Genomic DNA, 13,827 nt, shown 5'->3' with positions numbered 1-13,827 from the left:
GAGGTGGCATACTACTGCCATCTGAATATACTGAGCTAGGATGTTGCATATGCCCGGTAAATGTTGTAACAGTAACTCCAGTAGCTGTACTGGCCAAAGAGACAGTATCATCTTGATCTATATCCTGCATATACTGAGCGTGGGGCTGTGGTGTGTCGTATGGATTTGTAGGATCAAAAGGCAATGATAAATCATGCTGGCGGCGTCTGGCTGCTCTTTGCTTTCGTTGGTCTGTATAATATAAGTATATATACCGGATATGCTGCATATATACTAAAGATATACCTTTACATTTTATATGCGTTTCTTGACGCTTCGCATTGCTTTGGTTTCTCCATGTAGAAGGAATAGCCTCCTCTAAACTAAGCATGTTCTTTTGGAACATCTCATTTGCGTGTCGCTTCAGCCTAACGTATTCTTAGCATATGCTTATCATAGGGCAAAAGTAAATAATACTTAAGTACTGCAGCTAAAAGTGAGATTTTCCGTCCTGTAAAATTATTATCTTGAAAATGACTGCTTTCACTGATACCAGTATGCTTTGGTGCATATTGCCAATCTTTAATTGGTATTTTAGACACCTCAGGGGTAATCCCGGCAAGAATCCACGATTTCCGCTTATTCTTAAGGTAGTGCTTAAGCTCAGGATATGCAGAGCATAAATAATCCATATGCTGAAGCAGTTGATCTTTATCCTCTGTATCCCATAGCTTATTTACTAATGAATAAGCGGCATGCTTACTACTAAATTTCTTTTGGAAATTCCGTTGTAGGTGAGTTCTGCAGAAGATAATACAATAAAGCAGGTGTTCATGCCATTCTTGGCTTGGATCCAATATATGCAAGTAATCACCGAGGTCTATATATATTATTAGCTCATAATATAACTTAGTATTATTATTAAGATATATTGAACCTACCCCCAGCCTGTTTTCTACACATGTCAACTGTAATTGTTCGGATTTCGTTCTCTTCTCCAGGTGAAATATGGGCAAAATGAACCGGTGAACGAGCCACATCACCAAGTATTTTAAATATCTTAGAGAACATCACAGCATATGCATGGCGTGTCTCTAGATTAAGGAATGCATAAGCATAAGTATTGATACCTAAAGATACATTAGTAGAATGTAAGTAGAAGTGTTGAACAGGTCCAGTATACGCTTAGTCTGTGCATTCCAAGATGAGATAGAGAAGACATTAGTCTTTCCATTAACCATTTTAAAGAAGAGATCCATTTCAAGGTAATTTGCATGGATAAAAGCCTTAGCCTGAGCATATGTACAACATATGATCAACCAATGCTCAGGGTCAAAGAAATGGACCTCGCGGATCCATTGCTCACTGTTCTCCTTTAGCCGATCAAAAGAATACTCTCTCAATATACCTAAATTATACTCAGCATATGCGACATATAACCCCGGCGTAAATAATACCTGCGATATGCGTTCCCTCGGGAAATGATAAGAGCTTTTGCTTCCGGATTAAAGCAGTAATACGATCTTCAATATTCAAGCACTTATGAAGTGTACGTAGAGTACTAGGTCCAAATCTATCATATAAATTGGTAAATATTGGAGAAAGCATAAACCGACCTAGATTCTAGTTATTAGCATATTTTCAGCATATACTATAGATATACATAGCATACGTGCGGTTAAATCAAGAGTATCTTGTTGCTGTATTGCTTGTATCACTTCATCTGCAATATGTAATGGTAATTTAAGTGGTGGAGGAGGAAAATGGGTATGAGACAATCGTGTAATCAAAAGAAGAAAAGGAAATCGATTCCATTATAATGGAATATAGAGATCAAATTGAGATAGACATTTTGGCTTGATTAAATGTCCTGGATTCCCTGGATGGGAGCGATCTGTATATGTTTAGCATAGATATAGTATATACAAAGATATAGATTTACTATACCGCAAAATTGTTTTCCTGTAGTAACCTGACTAATAAAGTCACACTCCTGTTTAGGCTCTTTAAAGCCATATTTTACCAGAGATTTTAGATATGAGCGATCAATCTGCTGAAAACATTCTATAGCATATGCATAATGCCATGGCTCTAGATCAGAGTTCTTTGAACAGCCAATAAATAAAAACTATCTCAATTAGCATAACCTTATAAAAAAGACTGCATATACAGGGTATATACTAACACAATTCCGATGAAACATCACTGGTAAATCACTGTGGCAAGTATTATAACCCTTATAAATACAGCCTCGTTGTTTCCATGTATTTAAGAATCCGCGGAAAAATCTAGTATCTAGTAAGTATATACTTATCACATGTTTATATTAGATTATATTAGAAACTTACTCTTCTGTAGCTGCTTTTAGAAGATCATCGACCTTGTTATTTAATACTGCACCTGATAATTCACGAAGTGAATTAAGATTCTGAATATTAACTCAATCATAGATTCCGCCTCTACCAACCATATGTGGTGCATGCTCACTGCATATCTTGACTGAGCCACATTTATACGCTCGATGCCAAGCCCGTTGTGCAGTATCATTATCTGACTTCGAAAGAATTGGCATTTTAACAATTTTAGGTTGACCGGTATGATGTGTTGCAAATTGAATCTGCATGTGTTTAGTATAAGCAATCCACATGCTCTATATACTAGGATTATACCTTAGACATCTCCCTAGTGAAGATCTCACATGCAGCTTATTGAAGCAAATTGGTAGGATCTGTATGAGAAAGATAGGAATTCTGACAGTGTATAAAATGCAGAATTCCTGGAGATCCTGTATGAGGATACTCCGGCATTAAGAAGTGGTCCTGAATCTCATTTATTATGATTTTACTACGACCACATGAAGCCACAACAATCCCATTATGAAGAAAGGCATTCTAGCTCATTATCAGCATACATTTTGCATAAATATAGTATATACTGAGTATAGGCAATGACAATACCTACCTCGCGAATCCCCATTGAAAGTGTATTTGAAGGAATATCTAAATCAGGTATATTATTATCTGATTTAGAATCTGAGTTAGCAATGCTATTGCCAGTTACACTTCTGGAGTCTTCATCCTGGTCTGAGCATGCGTAAACCGAAGTAGCTGAGTCTGGAGCAGTCTAGAATCATATTTTAGCATATCCAACGCATATGCAAACAGAAAACACATAAACATACCTTATTGACTGGAATATTGTTTATCCAATCAACAATTCTTTGGTCTAAAATATCTTCAGACATACTGCTATTTTTATCTGAATCTTATAGTATATTAAAATGCAGATAATCTACTCTGTACCATAAAAACCAATTTAGGTATATGTGTGTACTAAAATTAAGCGATAATAACTAAAGGTGATCATGGTCCGAAATACTCTTGGCATGAGCTCAGCGTGGTTCGAAAATATGCCTGGAAGAGGTCATCATGGTTCGAATGCTTAGTCATTTGTCGGACCACGATGAGCATTTTTCCGGTTCCGATGTTGAACCACGCCGAGCTAATTTCGAACCACGCCGAGCTGTAAGCCCTCTAATTTATGCAGATTAGATTAGATTATCTTGTACTGTACTTATGTATTTTATTTTCTAGGCACCCTAGTTTCAACCTCAATTTCAATTTCATTCTCTCCTATGACAGTCTCCTCCAGTTCCTCTCTCCCCCCTCCCCCTCCCCCTCCCATATAGATACAAACTCGAGTGATTTTAATTTTTAATTTTTTCCCTTACCATGTCCGAAGGAGAGTCTTCTCCACACTGGGTACAACTACCCTCCAAGATTCTCAATGAACTGGGCCTTCTCTCACTCTGGAAATCCTCGCGAGATGTAAAACTACTTTGCGCCCAGCGATTTGTCCGACTATTTGCTTATGGCGGCTCAACCCTCATCTTAGCCTCGTATCTATCCACTTTAGGCATCTCTGATGCCCAAATCGGTCTTTTTATGACCTTAACTCTGGTGGGAGACGTGGTCATTAGCTTCTTCCTAACACTCTTCGCCGATGCAATGGGTCGCAAGGCCGTTTTGCTACTAGGATCCGCCTTGATGGCAGGGAGTGGAATCATCTTCGCTTTCTTCAACAATTTCTGGGTTCTTCTGGCGGCCGCCGTTCTCGGCGTAATCAGTCCAAGGTGAGCATGGACACGCGCACCACACATATGTATAGATATATATATATATATATATATATATATATACATGCATATATAGAGCTAGATAAATGGGTTCTACGCTATTCCCATATGATGTTTACGATCAGAATATGTTCTAAAACCTTTGCCTCTTAGTGGAAATGAAATTGGACCCTTCCGAGCCGTCGAAGAGTCCACTCTGGCTCATCTCACCCCTCATGAATCGCTGAGCGATATCTTCGCTTGGTATTCGCTGGTCGGTACCGCGGGGACGGCCTTGGGCATGATGGCCTGCGGATGGGCCATCAATCTACTGCAAGTCATCCGGGGATGGCAGTTTATCGCGGCTTGTCGGACCATCTTTTTCGCCTACGCTGGCATCGGCATTCTCAAATTCATGCTTGCCGTTGCCTTGAGCCGCAACGTCGAGGCAGATGAGAAGCAAAAGCCAGCCCAGCAAGGCGAGAATGGTGAAACCCAGCCTCTCCTGGATGAGAGGACCAACGACGAGCAACCTCCCAAGAAGAAAGGCTTCCTTGCTTTACGAGGAGACAGAGACCTGGTGTCGTTGGTCGTCAGACTCTGTATTCTATTCGCTCTTGACTCATTCGCTTCGGGTTTAGCATCATTGTACGTATTCCATGCCTTCATTTCAATCGAAGGAAGGAACATCACAATCATGCTAACAGCTCCCAGATCCTGGATGACGTACTTCTTCAAACGGAAGTTCTCCCTGCCAGAGGGTAAGCTCGGTTCCATTTTCTTCACGACGAGCATTGTTGCGGCTGCCTCTATGCTGGTCGCATCTTCCATTGCGAAGCGCATTGGTAATGTTAAGGTATGCATGTCATACTTGGATCTCTCTCCAATTCACGGGGAAAAAACTGATCATAGTTATGCAGACAATGGTCTTCACTCATCTCCCCTCTGCCATCTCTCTGGCTCTGATCCCGGTGCCGAACATCTTGCCTCTGGCCCTGACCTTCTTGGTCCTCCGGGCCTGTTCCCAAAATATGGATGTCGCTCCGCGCTCGGCTTTCTTGGCTGCGGCACTTCCCTCGGACAAGCGCACCGCCATCATGGGCGCCATCAATGTAGTGAAGACCAGTAGTCAGAGTCTGGGTCCACTGATCACCGGCGTGCTATCGAATCATGGTCGGTTTGGTCTCTCCTTTACTATTGCCGGTATCTTGAAGGCTATCTATGATATTGGCATGCTATTAAGCTTTGCGGGAACGGAGCCGGCCCATCGCCCAAGGCCTACTCAGAGTGAGAGGAATGCTTAACCTTTTCCTAAAAAGAGAAAGAAGAATAAAGCCCCTCCCGTCGGTAGATGTATGGATGCTTTGGTCTTCTAGATCTTTGGATACAACATGTTGCGTTTAGGAGATACTCTTGATGGTCTACTCCTTTCTCTTCCCAGCCTTGGTCTGCATTAGGAAACATAATCGAGTCTGTTTTATATTAGCAAATTAAAACAATATAGATGATTGTAAATTTTCTGCCAGGAGCATCCCCATGCTGCTTCTTCTCTTCTCTTGGCTCGGTAGTGGGCTCTCAGGACGTTGCCTCGAACAAACTCCAGATCCAACACCCTCGTGAGTCTGATCTTTTCCTTTTTTGGATCAGCTAGATGAGTAGTTCGTTCAGCAGTGAAAGCAATCAGTCATATCAATCCATATCCACCAAACTATTCAGGTTCCCAGTACCATTCAGGGACATTGAGTATGTAAGATTCCAATACATGAAGTCACTGTGACTGCATTGCTTTCTATAAGCCAAGTGAGAGAGATTTTCTGAAGATGTAATTTATGACAGCATTGCTAGCACTATATGATACCCTCAGCTTCAGGTCGGAAGCGCCGGGCAGTCTGACATCCAGCCCCGCAAGATCTTCACAGCCTGCAATATCCTTCCGGGAAAAGGAGAAACCAGGAACTGGAACTAAGAGCCCGATGTCCCTGAGAGTATGTGAGTCTCAGGTAATCAGATTCAACGATCGCGTCGAGAGCCTCTTCTGCTTCGTATAGCTATGGGGATGTTAGACCGAGTTCCACAAGGAGTAGGAAATGAGAACTTAAGATGATCCAGTCAATTCCAGCCCCAGTAACCTCTCCCCCCTCACCCCAAATTGGATTACCGCTGGATTAAATGTCTACGGGGATTGAAAGCCGGTCTGCCTACAATAGCCCCATTGAAACTTTCTGCTCCGATACTTATCTTCTTGCCTAGCCACGCATTGATCTTTCGAGAGGTATGGTCGTAAGTAACTGACTATGCCGAAGTGTTGACCATGTGCTCCCCGGGAGAGGTCTTTAAGGCATCTATAGCAGCCATCGGAACCAAGGAACATAGAGTTCTACAGCATAGCCACGAGCAGAGGAAGCGCAAATTCGGCGTTGTGCGACATCTCACAGACTTAGTTCTTTAACCACAGGGACGACTGGCGCCGAATAAAAAACTCAAACGCTGTCAGTAATGGATGAGGTCCCCAACAAGGGTTCAGATGTGCGCAGACATGATTCCGAAATACTTTTGCATGTCGAATCCGGAGGAGCGATCCCATGGACCCGCAAAGCTCTTGAACTCCACATGATAGAGCTGACCGATTGCCTCCCATGTTGCCTGTGACGTTTCCTTGCCTTTTGCTTTCAGCACTACTTTTTCCCACATTGTAAGCGCGATCAAAGAGACGCCGGTACATGTTGCGCTATTGAACTTGGTATGTGTGTTGGCCCTGTCAAAAAGCTCAATAATCTACCTCGCATAATCCTCGCCGATATTGACTATGATGGATACAGATTATCGCCATCTTCTCCTCCAACCCGGTAGCTATCGTGAATACTATGGTAATAAAGATATTCGAGCGTGAGCTGTATCACTTGCTGGTAAATCAGATAAGGTAACTCGTCTAAGGCGATAAAGAACGCCATCCCAATAAGGCCCCTCCAACTGGGATCCCAGGCGTCATAGAGATTCGAATGATAGGCCCAAGTGCACATTGAAGGTTATTCGGGGTAGATCTGATAGTCCCCATACCCATCTAGGTGAGCAGGTATTCGACACATAACGTTCAGCCATAAGCTCATCATTGTGATCTTTAGGATCCTTGAACAGCCCATTGATTACATTCCAGATGATTGCCATTACCTGAGCCATATTGCTGGTTCTGAGCCAACAAACCCACAGCATACCTGCGGATATCCTTGTGTCGTGACGCAGGGCACTGAGATTAAGAGCATAGGCAGCCTTCGGTTCATATATCCAATCCCATTGGTTCTGAGAAGAGTTGGCATACATGTTTCGACCATGCTTCTGGTCACAAGCTACCCGAGACAAGTTGTAGTACATGAGACCAGAGGGATCGATTTTACACTGAACAACATTGTTACGGATCAAACGCAGGTTTGAGACACTGCCACGGGAAGAGATCATCCTGGCCAAGCTATATACCTATATCGATATCTATCTACTTATATATATCCATACATAACCATATACGCCTTTTCAAGCCACATGATACTCGGGTCAAGCGTATTGATTGGCGGGAAATTCCAGTCAATCTCGGAGATCTGACCAAAAGTGATCATTTCCTTTCACGTATCAATCAATCAATCGAGGTACTGATGTATCATCCCCTCACATCACAACATCAATTTGAACGCAGGATCTCTGTCATCATTATACCCGACATACCGAGCGTATTTGCCCTTTTTCTTGTCCCGATTCACCTTGGCACAATACAGAACGTTAAGGGAGACCCTACGACGAGAAGTTAGCTGTCGTCTTTCTCGAGCACGCCCTGCACTTACATGAACCAGGCAAAGACAAGTAGTCCTAGAATGATAGTGTGGCCACGATGATACTGGGGTCTGTCCTTGTTAGGATAGTTGAACGCTAGTTGAGAGGATTACTTCGTCAGCTTATGGTGTGCTGAATGGCCCCGCGACCGGGACAGCTTACTTGCGAGAAAGCCACCACAATTGGCGATGGTCAGCTGCATCGCAGATGTGGTGGCACGCTTATAGTGACCAGCGGAGTTATTTGAATTCCACACCAGGATACAGGGAACGCTACTATACATTCCGGTAGCCATAAGGAAGGTCATCCCATACTTAACCTTGGCAGACTGGATGTTGGCAATCGCCCCGTACCCAACAATGGCAATAGGCAGCGTGAACAACATAATAGTACCTCGAAGGTGTAAACAATCCGAGATGAAAGCCACGAGCACTATTGCCGTTAATGTTATCGTTACCGCAGATGACTATTTGCTTAACCTACCTGTTACGACGGCTGCAACAGCGTATGGAATTACCGTCCACAATTGCACTGCATTTGGATCGGTTGCAAAGCCACTATCGTCGATAATGGTGGGTAGCTGAATAAGGGCAGATCTCGAGTCAGGTAACTCCTGCAAAAAAAAGTAGATATCGAACGTACAAACAGCCCAAAGGAGTACAATCCGGACAATATGGCGAAATATGCCGCGGCGGAAAACCACATTTGGGGGTCAAGTAGTCCCCTTCGCACTTCAGACCATCTCAGGGTCTCGATGTCATCTACTGATGGTGAGCTTTTTCCCCTGTTAGCATATTCACTGAGGTTATATGAGGGGAATCATAGCGAGGTAGCAAGGCATACACTTGGAGCGCAGATGGATTATCCAGTCTGATCTCTTCACGTGCCAACGACCGTTCTTCGGGCGTCAGGAATGTCGCTGTTTCTATACTGTTTGGAAGGCCAATGTAGCTGAGGCCGCCACATACAACTGTCTATATTCTGTCAGAATAGACCCGTTCCTTTTTCTCGTGTAGAATATATAATAGGGCCTACCAGTAGCCCCTCAATTACCAAAATCCAACGCCAGCCCTCTAATCCACCTCGTGGGCCAATTTCAGCTAGCCCACGAGCTAAAAGCCCTAGTTTGTATCATCCTATGTGAGTCACGGAAAGACAGGTCTATGGATGGGTTAATGTCACGCAGAATCATACCTCCAAAAGCACCCGACAACGATGCAGCCGTATAAAACAACCCAATACGTAAGGCTAGGTCACCTCGTTTGTAGAAAGAGGATAGATACAATACCTAACAGCATCAACTTTGCATATTGCTCAGTGGCAAAGAGGAAGGACAAGAAAAGACAAGAAGAAAGGCCTACCATGCCAGGCAACAGTCCTCCCTCAGCGGCCCCCAAGATAGCACGAACAGCCACAAAACCCGCAAAATTGCGAACAAAACCGAGACACATAGTAATGGTACCCCAAACCATAGTGAGCAACGGCAGCCAAACTCTTGGGGATGCCTTTTTGAGGATGAGGTTACTTGGGAGCTCACTTGGTCCAGTTAGTTTAGACGAAAGTGCAAGGTGAGAGCATTTCTTGTGACCTGGCTCATATACCTGCATATATAGGTCAGATAGAAAACCGACAAGCCTATATCGTATTGATGGCTAGTGATGTTGAGGTCATGCTCAAGACCAAGGATCTTTGCATTGCCGACATTGGTACGATCCAAGAAAGAGCATAGGAAGAGCAGGGCCAAGATGGGGAGGATCCTATCCAGGAAGATCGTCAGCATTTCAGTGTGTGAATAGATTCATGCATGTTGGGATGGTTCGATCGATGTATATATTATAGTAGATAATGGAGAGTGTTACCTGGTGTCTAACTTGAATAGGATACTCCGGGCCAGCTTCTGATGAGCAGCGTTGCCAGTGACTGTCCCCATGAAGGAAGTAAGCTTCGCATCCTGAATCATCTCCGTGCTTTGTTTGACAGGGTCCATGATTCGTATGTCTGTGTGTATGGTATGTGTAGTGTAGATCCATGAACGTTCAATCTGGAACAAGTCATACATATATATATTAGTATAAGGAGGGTGGGGGAGAGAAAGAGAATTTGCAAGGAAGGAACGGTCGTCGTCGGGGCTAATTTTACACCCGCAGCTCTCTATAACTCCTTTTTCCCTTTTCCCTTTTTGTGTTTTTGTTTTTGTCTAATCCAGTCTCCTTCCCCCGCATTTACCTCTTTCTTCTTCTCCAGACCAAGAGATTAGATGAAAAGCTTGGCGTGGGGACGTACGTAATACATATATATTACCAAACTTGTTGTATTACTAGTTCGCATGGGTATCGGTGCAAATTCGGGATCGGTATTCATTTCTATCGCCGAGGTAGTCTATCCAGATGGGAGGGGAAAATACAAAGAAACTCATTCGTTTCTTTAACTCCTACCGCACCACTCCAATTTTTGGTTTTTTTATTTTATTTTTTGTTTCTTTCACTTTTAATAGAACCTCGAAAATTATAGAGCAATATGTCCAGGTTATCCAACAGCCTTAAGGCGCTGATCAACGCGCCAAAATCCCGTCCCAATACTATTCCCGCTCCGCCCAACATCCAATCCGTCTACCAGAAGATTCAACAGGTAGCGGAATTAAACAATGTCTCGCGACCCTCTTGGTTGGCTTTATCGGTTAGTATCACTCTCTAAGTGGAACGCCTTACCTATGAGAGAGACTGATTCCTTCCTAGACCGCCGCCACGATGACGATGAACTCTCCCGAATCCCTTACCCTTCTCTTCCAACTAGCCACGACTTCCCAATCTACGGACGAGAGTGTGGCCGTTGCGGAATTGATGCGGGAAGTTGGTCTGAAGTGCATCAGCTTCAATGGCATCCCCCGCACTATCAACTGTCTCAACGCCTTCAAAGCCAGTCTTCCTGATTCGGTCAGTGCGCAGCTGTCGCGGTCTCCTACTAGAACGCCATCACCTGATAATATCAATGAGATCGCCCACCGCGGTCGCGCTTTGTGGAACTCTATCTACCGCCCATTCGAGTCGAAGCTTTTTACTAAATTGGCCGAGTCACATCCCGATCTACCGGTCCATATCTTGAACAGCCATTATGGGGCATTATTGTCGGATCCAGCCGGCCGAAGCACCGGTGCGAGTGCGGGTAGAATCTCGACATCAATTGTTGCTGTTGCATGTCTACGCGCTCAATCCGGTGTTGGGCCACAAGTAACGTCGCATGTGTTTGGGCTACGCAAGGCCCTCGATGATGGGACATGGGTAGACGACTTCGAAAGCGAGGAGGGGGCAAAGTGGCTTGCAAGCGATGAAGGCAATACCTGGATTCTGAATAGCGTAGATGACATCGTGGAGTCAATCAGCGAGGGAACGGGGCCCAATTTCGCTCCTGCTAGAAGCTCCAAGCTGTGAACACAGCGAGCTAGGCAAAAGCCCTTCCGACCTATATTGTTCATGTCTACGATCACAATTGCCATGTATAGCTCCACATGTTTTCCCTCCCTATATATACTTTATCTATGAACAGGAGGGTCAGGTGTAAATGAGAAAAGGGTATGCAGGGTAGCCGTTCAACTTGGCACCAAAACCCTTCAAGGTTTTCCTCCAACTAGACCTATCATTCCATGAGCTCTAGTTGATCTGCAACGGTGAACTTCGCCCCTGTCTTGCTCTGCACTTCCTCGACCTCGACGCCCGGAGCAAGCTCGGTGAGCAGGAGTTCTCCTTTCTTCCGATTCACCTGGAAAACACACTATATCCGAAGTTAGCACCTCTACTCGAAATCTCACGTAATCTATATCTCCATACCAAGTCCGTGATAATCATGCTCACACAGCCCGCACCAGTCAAAGGCAACCTGCACTCTGACACGACTTTTGGAGATCCATCCTTGGCCGTATGGCTAGTGGCTACTACAATCTTAGTCTGATCGGGGTTAGAGATCAAGTCCATAGCCCCTCCCATACCCTTGAAGACTTTCCCAGGAATCATATAGTTCGCCAAGTCACCCTTGGCGCTGACTTGCAAAGCCTGTAAATCAATTAGAAAACCGTTGCCGCTAGAGAAATCGAAAACTAGGGAATGATTTCACGGACCCCTAAGACAGAAACATCTACATGCCCACCCCGTATCATGCCAAATGACTCACTGCTGTCAAAGGTCGCAGCGCCCGGAACTAGGGTAACGGTCTCTTTGCCAGCATTTATGATATCTCTTGAGGAGGAAATGCCATGTTAGAAGGGAGGGAGATAATCAGTGGCATGGCAAGCTTACGCGTCAACTTCACTTTCTGTGGGATAAGGACCCTTATCTCAGTCAGTTTTCTTAGTGTTTCTGGATGTCTTTTGAAAGATCAAACGAACCATGCCCAGGAGACCATTCTCAGACTGTACCCACACCTTCACATCATCTGGCAAAAAGGACGGGGCGAGCGTAGGAATCCCTACTAACTATAAATAGTCGGCACATAGTAGAAGACTAGTCAATGCTTACCAACGCCTAGGTTAACGTAATATCCCTGCTTGAGTTCTTTGGCTGCTCTTTTGGCGATCCGGTTCCTTTGTGCCACAGCAGCGTCTTCTGCTGATGGTGGGGTGTTCGCGTTGTCAGTAGACCGCAGCTTTTTGATTTCAATTGCTTTCTGGGCTGTGGCAGGAACAATTCTATCCACAAATATTCCCGGCAAGTCTACATCATCGGGGTCTATGGAGCCAACAGGAACAATATTCTCCGCCTCAACAACAGTAAGGGAGGCTGCCTTTGCGACAAGAGGACTGAATGCCTTGGTAGTGTAACTAAATTATTTGATATTAGCATCGCTCTGGTGATGGTGTACCAAGATCATGCCTACCGAAACACACAATTTCCGGCCTCGTCCGCCTTCCAGGCTCGAAGGATAGCAACATCCCCTGTAAGTGCAGTTTCCATCAAATAAGTCTTTCCGTCAAAAAGCCTCGTCTCGCGTGGCTTTCCATGCTCCAATACTCTCCCAGAGCCGTCTACACGGACCGGGATCTGCCCATTCTGAAGGAATGTGTCTGCGCTCGATGATAACAACATGTTAAAGTCCGATATCATTTCAACTTTGAAAAATAAATAGACGAGGGCAAGAGAAGAGGAGAGGAGATAACTTACGTGCTCCGGTGGGAGTGAAAAATGCAGGTATTCCAGCCCCCCCTGCACGTAGCCTCTCAGCCAACGTTCCTTGAGGACACAGCTCAATAGCAATATCCCCCATCAAGTATTTCTTCTCTAAGGCCCTATTGTTCCCAAGGTAAGATAGAATTAATCGATCAACCTGTCCAGCCTCGATTAGCGTAGAAAGGCCTCCTTTCCCTGGCGCGCCAGCATTATTCGAAACCGCGGTCAAGGAGTGAAGGTTTTCGGGACCCCTACGATGAATGGCAGATAGAAGAGTATCTGTGGTTGATACATGTCAGCTTACATCATGATCTAAGGGGACACCGTGTTTTAATTACCTGCAACACCACAGAGTCCAAACCCAGAACTAAGAATGGTAGATCCACTCTTAAGATCAGCTACCGCTTCATCCGCATTCTTAAAGATTTTCGAAGCACCACGGCCAACCTTGGATGCTCGCACCGGTTGCGCTACCGTGGTGGCTGAATATGGAGCAGAGTTAAGGTTATCTGTCCGAAGCAATGGTCGTGCATTTGCATTGCGGTGCGTCAATAACGGGAACCGTGGCCGAGCGACGGTGAAAGCTCTCCGCGACAAGGGCAACGCTGAGACCCGCAATGTTGCCATTATTTTCAGTAGATCGCCTATATCCTTCAGTTAAGTTGTACAAAAAACAACAAAAGGAAAAGAGAAAGACAACAGGGTGGATTTTTGGAAGAAGGATGGACAGAAGAACCACCCTCGGTACTCGGAGCTATT

General features: G+C 44.7%; 5 protein-coding genes across 5 annotated transcripts; 2 read left to right on the top strand and 3 right to left on the bottom strand.

Annotated features, from left to right (window-relative positions):
* Window positions 1-900: 900 nt before the first annotated feature.
* On the bottom strand, window positions 901-2,602 carry BDW43DRAFT_304052 (uncharacterized protein; the record flags this gene model as incomplete). Its single annotated transcript, XM_032045532.1, has 8 exons — window positions 901-1,109; window positions 1,163-1,387; window positions 1,437-1,595; window positions 1,829-1,873; window positions 1,927-2,107; window positions 2,165-2,267; window positions 2,328-2,407; window positions 2,447-2,602. The coding sequence occupies 8 exons, from the start codon at window positions 2,600-2,602 to the stop codon at window positions 901-903; spliced, it is 1,158 nt and encodes a 385-aa protein (XP_031895072.1).
* Window positions 2,603-3,630: 1,028 nt separating this feature from the next.
* On the top strand, window positions 3,631-5,866 carry BDW43DRAFT_291834 (putative MFS transporter). The gene is made up of 4 exons (XM_032043656.1): window positions 3,631-4,111; window positions 4,268-4,741; window positions 4,808-4,949; window positions 5,014-5,866. The coding sequence occupies exons 1-4, from the start codon at window positions 3,711-3,713 to the stop codon at window positions 5,395-5,397; spliced, it is 1,401 nt and encodes a 466-aa protein (XP_031895071.1). The 5' UTR covers window positions 3,631-3,710; the 3' UTR covers window positions 5,398-5,866.
* Window positions 5,867-7,672: 1,806 nt separating this feature from the next.
* Window positions 7,673-10,129, bottom strand: BDW43DRAFT_291829 (putative MFS transporter). Its single transcript, XM_032043655.1, has 11 exons — window positions 9,772-10,129; window positions 9,514-9,669; window positions 9,274-9,448; window positions 9,107-9,200; window positions 8,948-9,033; window positions 8,756-8,886; window positions 8,555-8,687; window positions 8,396-8,492; window positions 8,075-8,344; window positions 7,924-8,008; window positions 7,673-7,873 (listed from the first exon to the last, which is right to left on the bottom strand). The coding sequence occupies exons 1-11, from the start codon at window positions 9,969-9,971 to the stop codon at window positions 7,756-7,758; spliced, it is 1,545 nt and encodes a 514-aa protein (XP_031895070.1). The 5' UTR covers window positions 9,972-10,129; the 3' UTR covers window positions 7,673-7,755.
* A 300-nt stretch (window positions 10,130-10,429) lies between these two features.
* BDW43DRAFT_304048 (uncharacterized protein) lies at window positions 10,430-11,340 on the top strand (the record flags this gene model as incomplete). The annotated part of the gene is made up of 2 exons (XM_032045531.1): window positions 10,430-10,588; window positions 10,648-11,340. The coding sequence occupies 2 exons, from the start codon at window positions 10,430-10,432 to the stop codon at window positions 11,338-11,340; spliced, it is 852 nt and encodes a 283-aa protein (XP_031895069.1).
* A 102-nt stretch (window positions 11,341-11,442) lies between these two features.
* On the bottom strand, window positions 11,443-13,795 carry BDW43DRAFT_220422 (3-oxoacid CoA-transferase). Its single transcript, XM_032039396.1, has 9 exons — window positions 13,407-13,795; window positions 13,063-13,347; window positions 12,779-12,965; window positions 12,421-12,722; window positions 12,291-12,370; window positions 12,202-12,233; window positions 12,024-12,141; window positions 11,737-11,958; window positions 11,443-11,680 (listed from the first exon to the last, which is right to left on the bottom strand). The coding sequence occupies exons 1-9, from the start codon at window positions 13,693-13,695 to the stop codon at window positions 11,546-11,548; spliced, it is 1,650 nt and encodes a 549-aa protein (XP_031895068.1). The 5' UTR covers window positions 13,696-13,795; the 3' UTR covers window positions 11,443-11,545.
* Between the last annotated feature and the right edge of the window lie 32 nt (window positions 13,796-13,827).

This window comes from Aspergillus alliaceus, assembly GCF_009176365.1.
Source record: "Aspergillus alliaceus strain CBS 536.65 unplaced genomic scaffold BDW43scaffold_68, whole genome shotgun sequence".
NCBI lineage: Eukaryota > Fungi > Ascomycota > Eurotiomycetes > Eurotiales > Aspergillaceae > Aspergillus > Aspergillus alliaceus.
This window is presented reverse-complemented; position numbering and strand designations above follow the sequence as displayed.

Excerpts from the sequence above, each read along its gene's own strand:
- BDW43DRAFT_291834 (XM_032043656.1), top strand. The coding sequence starts at position 3,711 with ATGTCCGAAGGAGAGTCTTCTCCACACTGGGTACAACTACCCTCCAAG. Across the intron at positions 4,112-4,267 it reads CTCGGCGTAATCAGTCCAAG|TGGAAATGAAATTGGACCCT; the intron begins GTGAGCATGGAC and ends TTTGCCTCTTAG. Across the intron at positions 4,742-4,807 it reads GCTTCGGGTTTAGCATCATT|ATCCTGGATGACGTACTTCT; the intron begins GTACGTATTCCA and ends AACAGCTCCCAG.
- BDW43DRAFT_291829 (XM_032043655.1), bottom strand. The coding sequence starts at position 9,971 with ATGTATGACTTGTTCCAGATTGAACGTTCATGGATCTACACTACACAT. Across the intron at positions 9,670-9,771 it reads CTATTCAAGTTAGACACCAG|GATCCTCCCCATCTTGGCCC; the intron begins GTAACACTCTCC and ends CTTCCTGGATAG. Across the intron at positions 9,449-9,513 it reads TATCTGACCTATATATGCAG|TGAGCTCCCAAGTAACCTCA; the intron begins GTATATGAGCCA and ends AACTGGACCAAG.
- BDW43DRAFT_220422 (XM_032039396.1), bottom strand. The coding sequence starts at position 13,695 with ATGGCAACATTGCGGGTCTCAGCGTTGCCCTTGTCGCGGAGAGCTTTC. Across the intron at positions 12,966-13,062 it reads TTTCACTCCCACCGGAGCAC|ACACATTCCTTCAGAATGGG; the intron begins GTAAGTTATCTC and ends CATCGAGCGCAG. Across the intron at positions 11,959-12,023 it reads TAGATGTTTCTGTCTTAGGG|GCTTTGCAAGTCAGCGCCAA; the intron begins GTCCGTGAAATC and ends ATTGATTTACAG.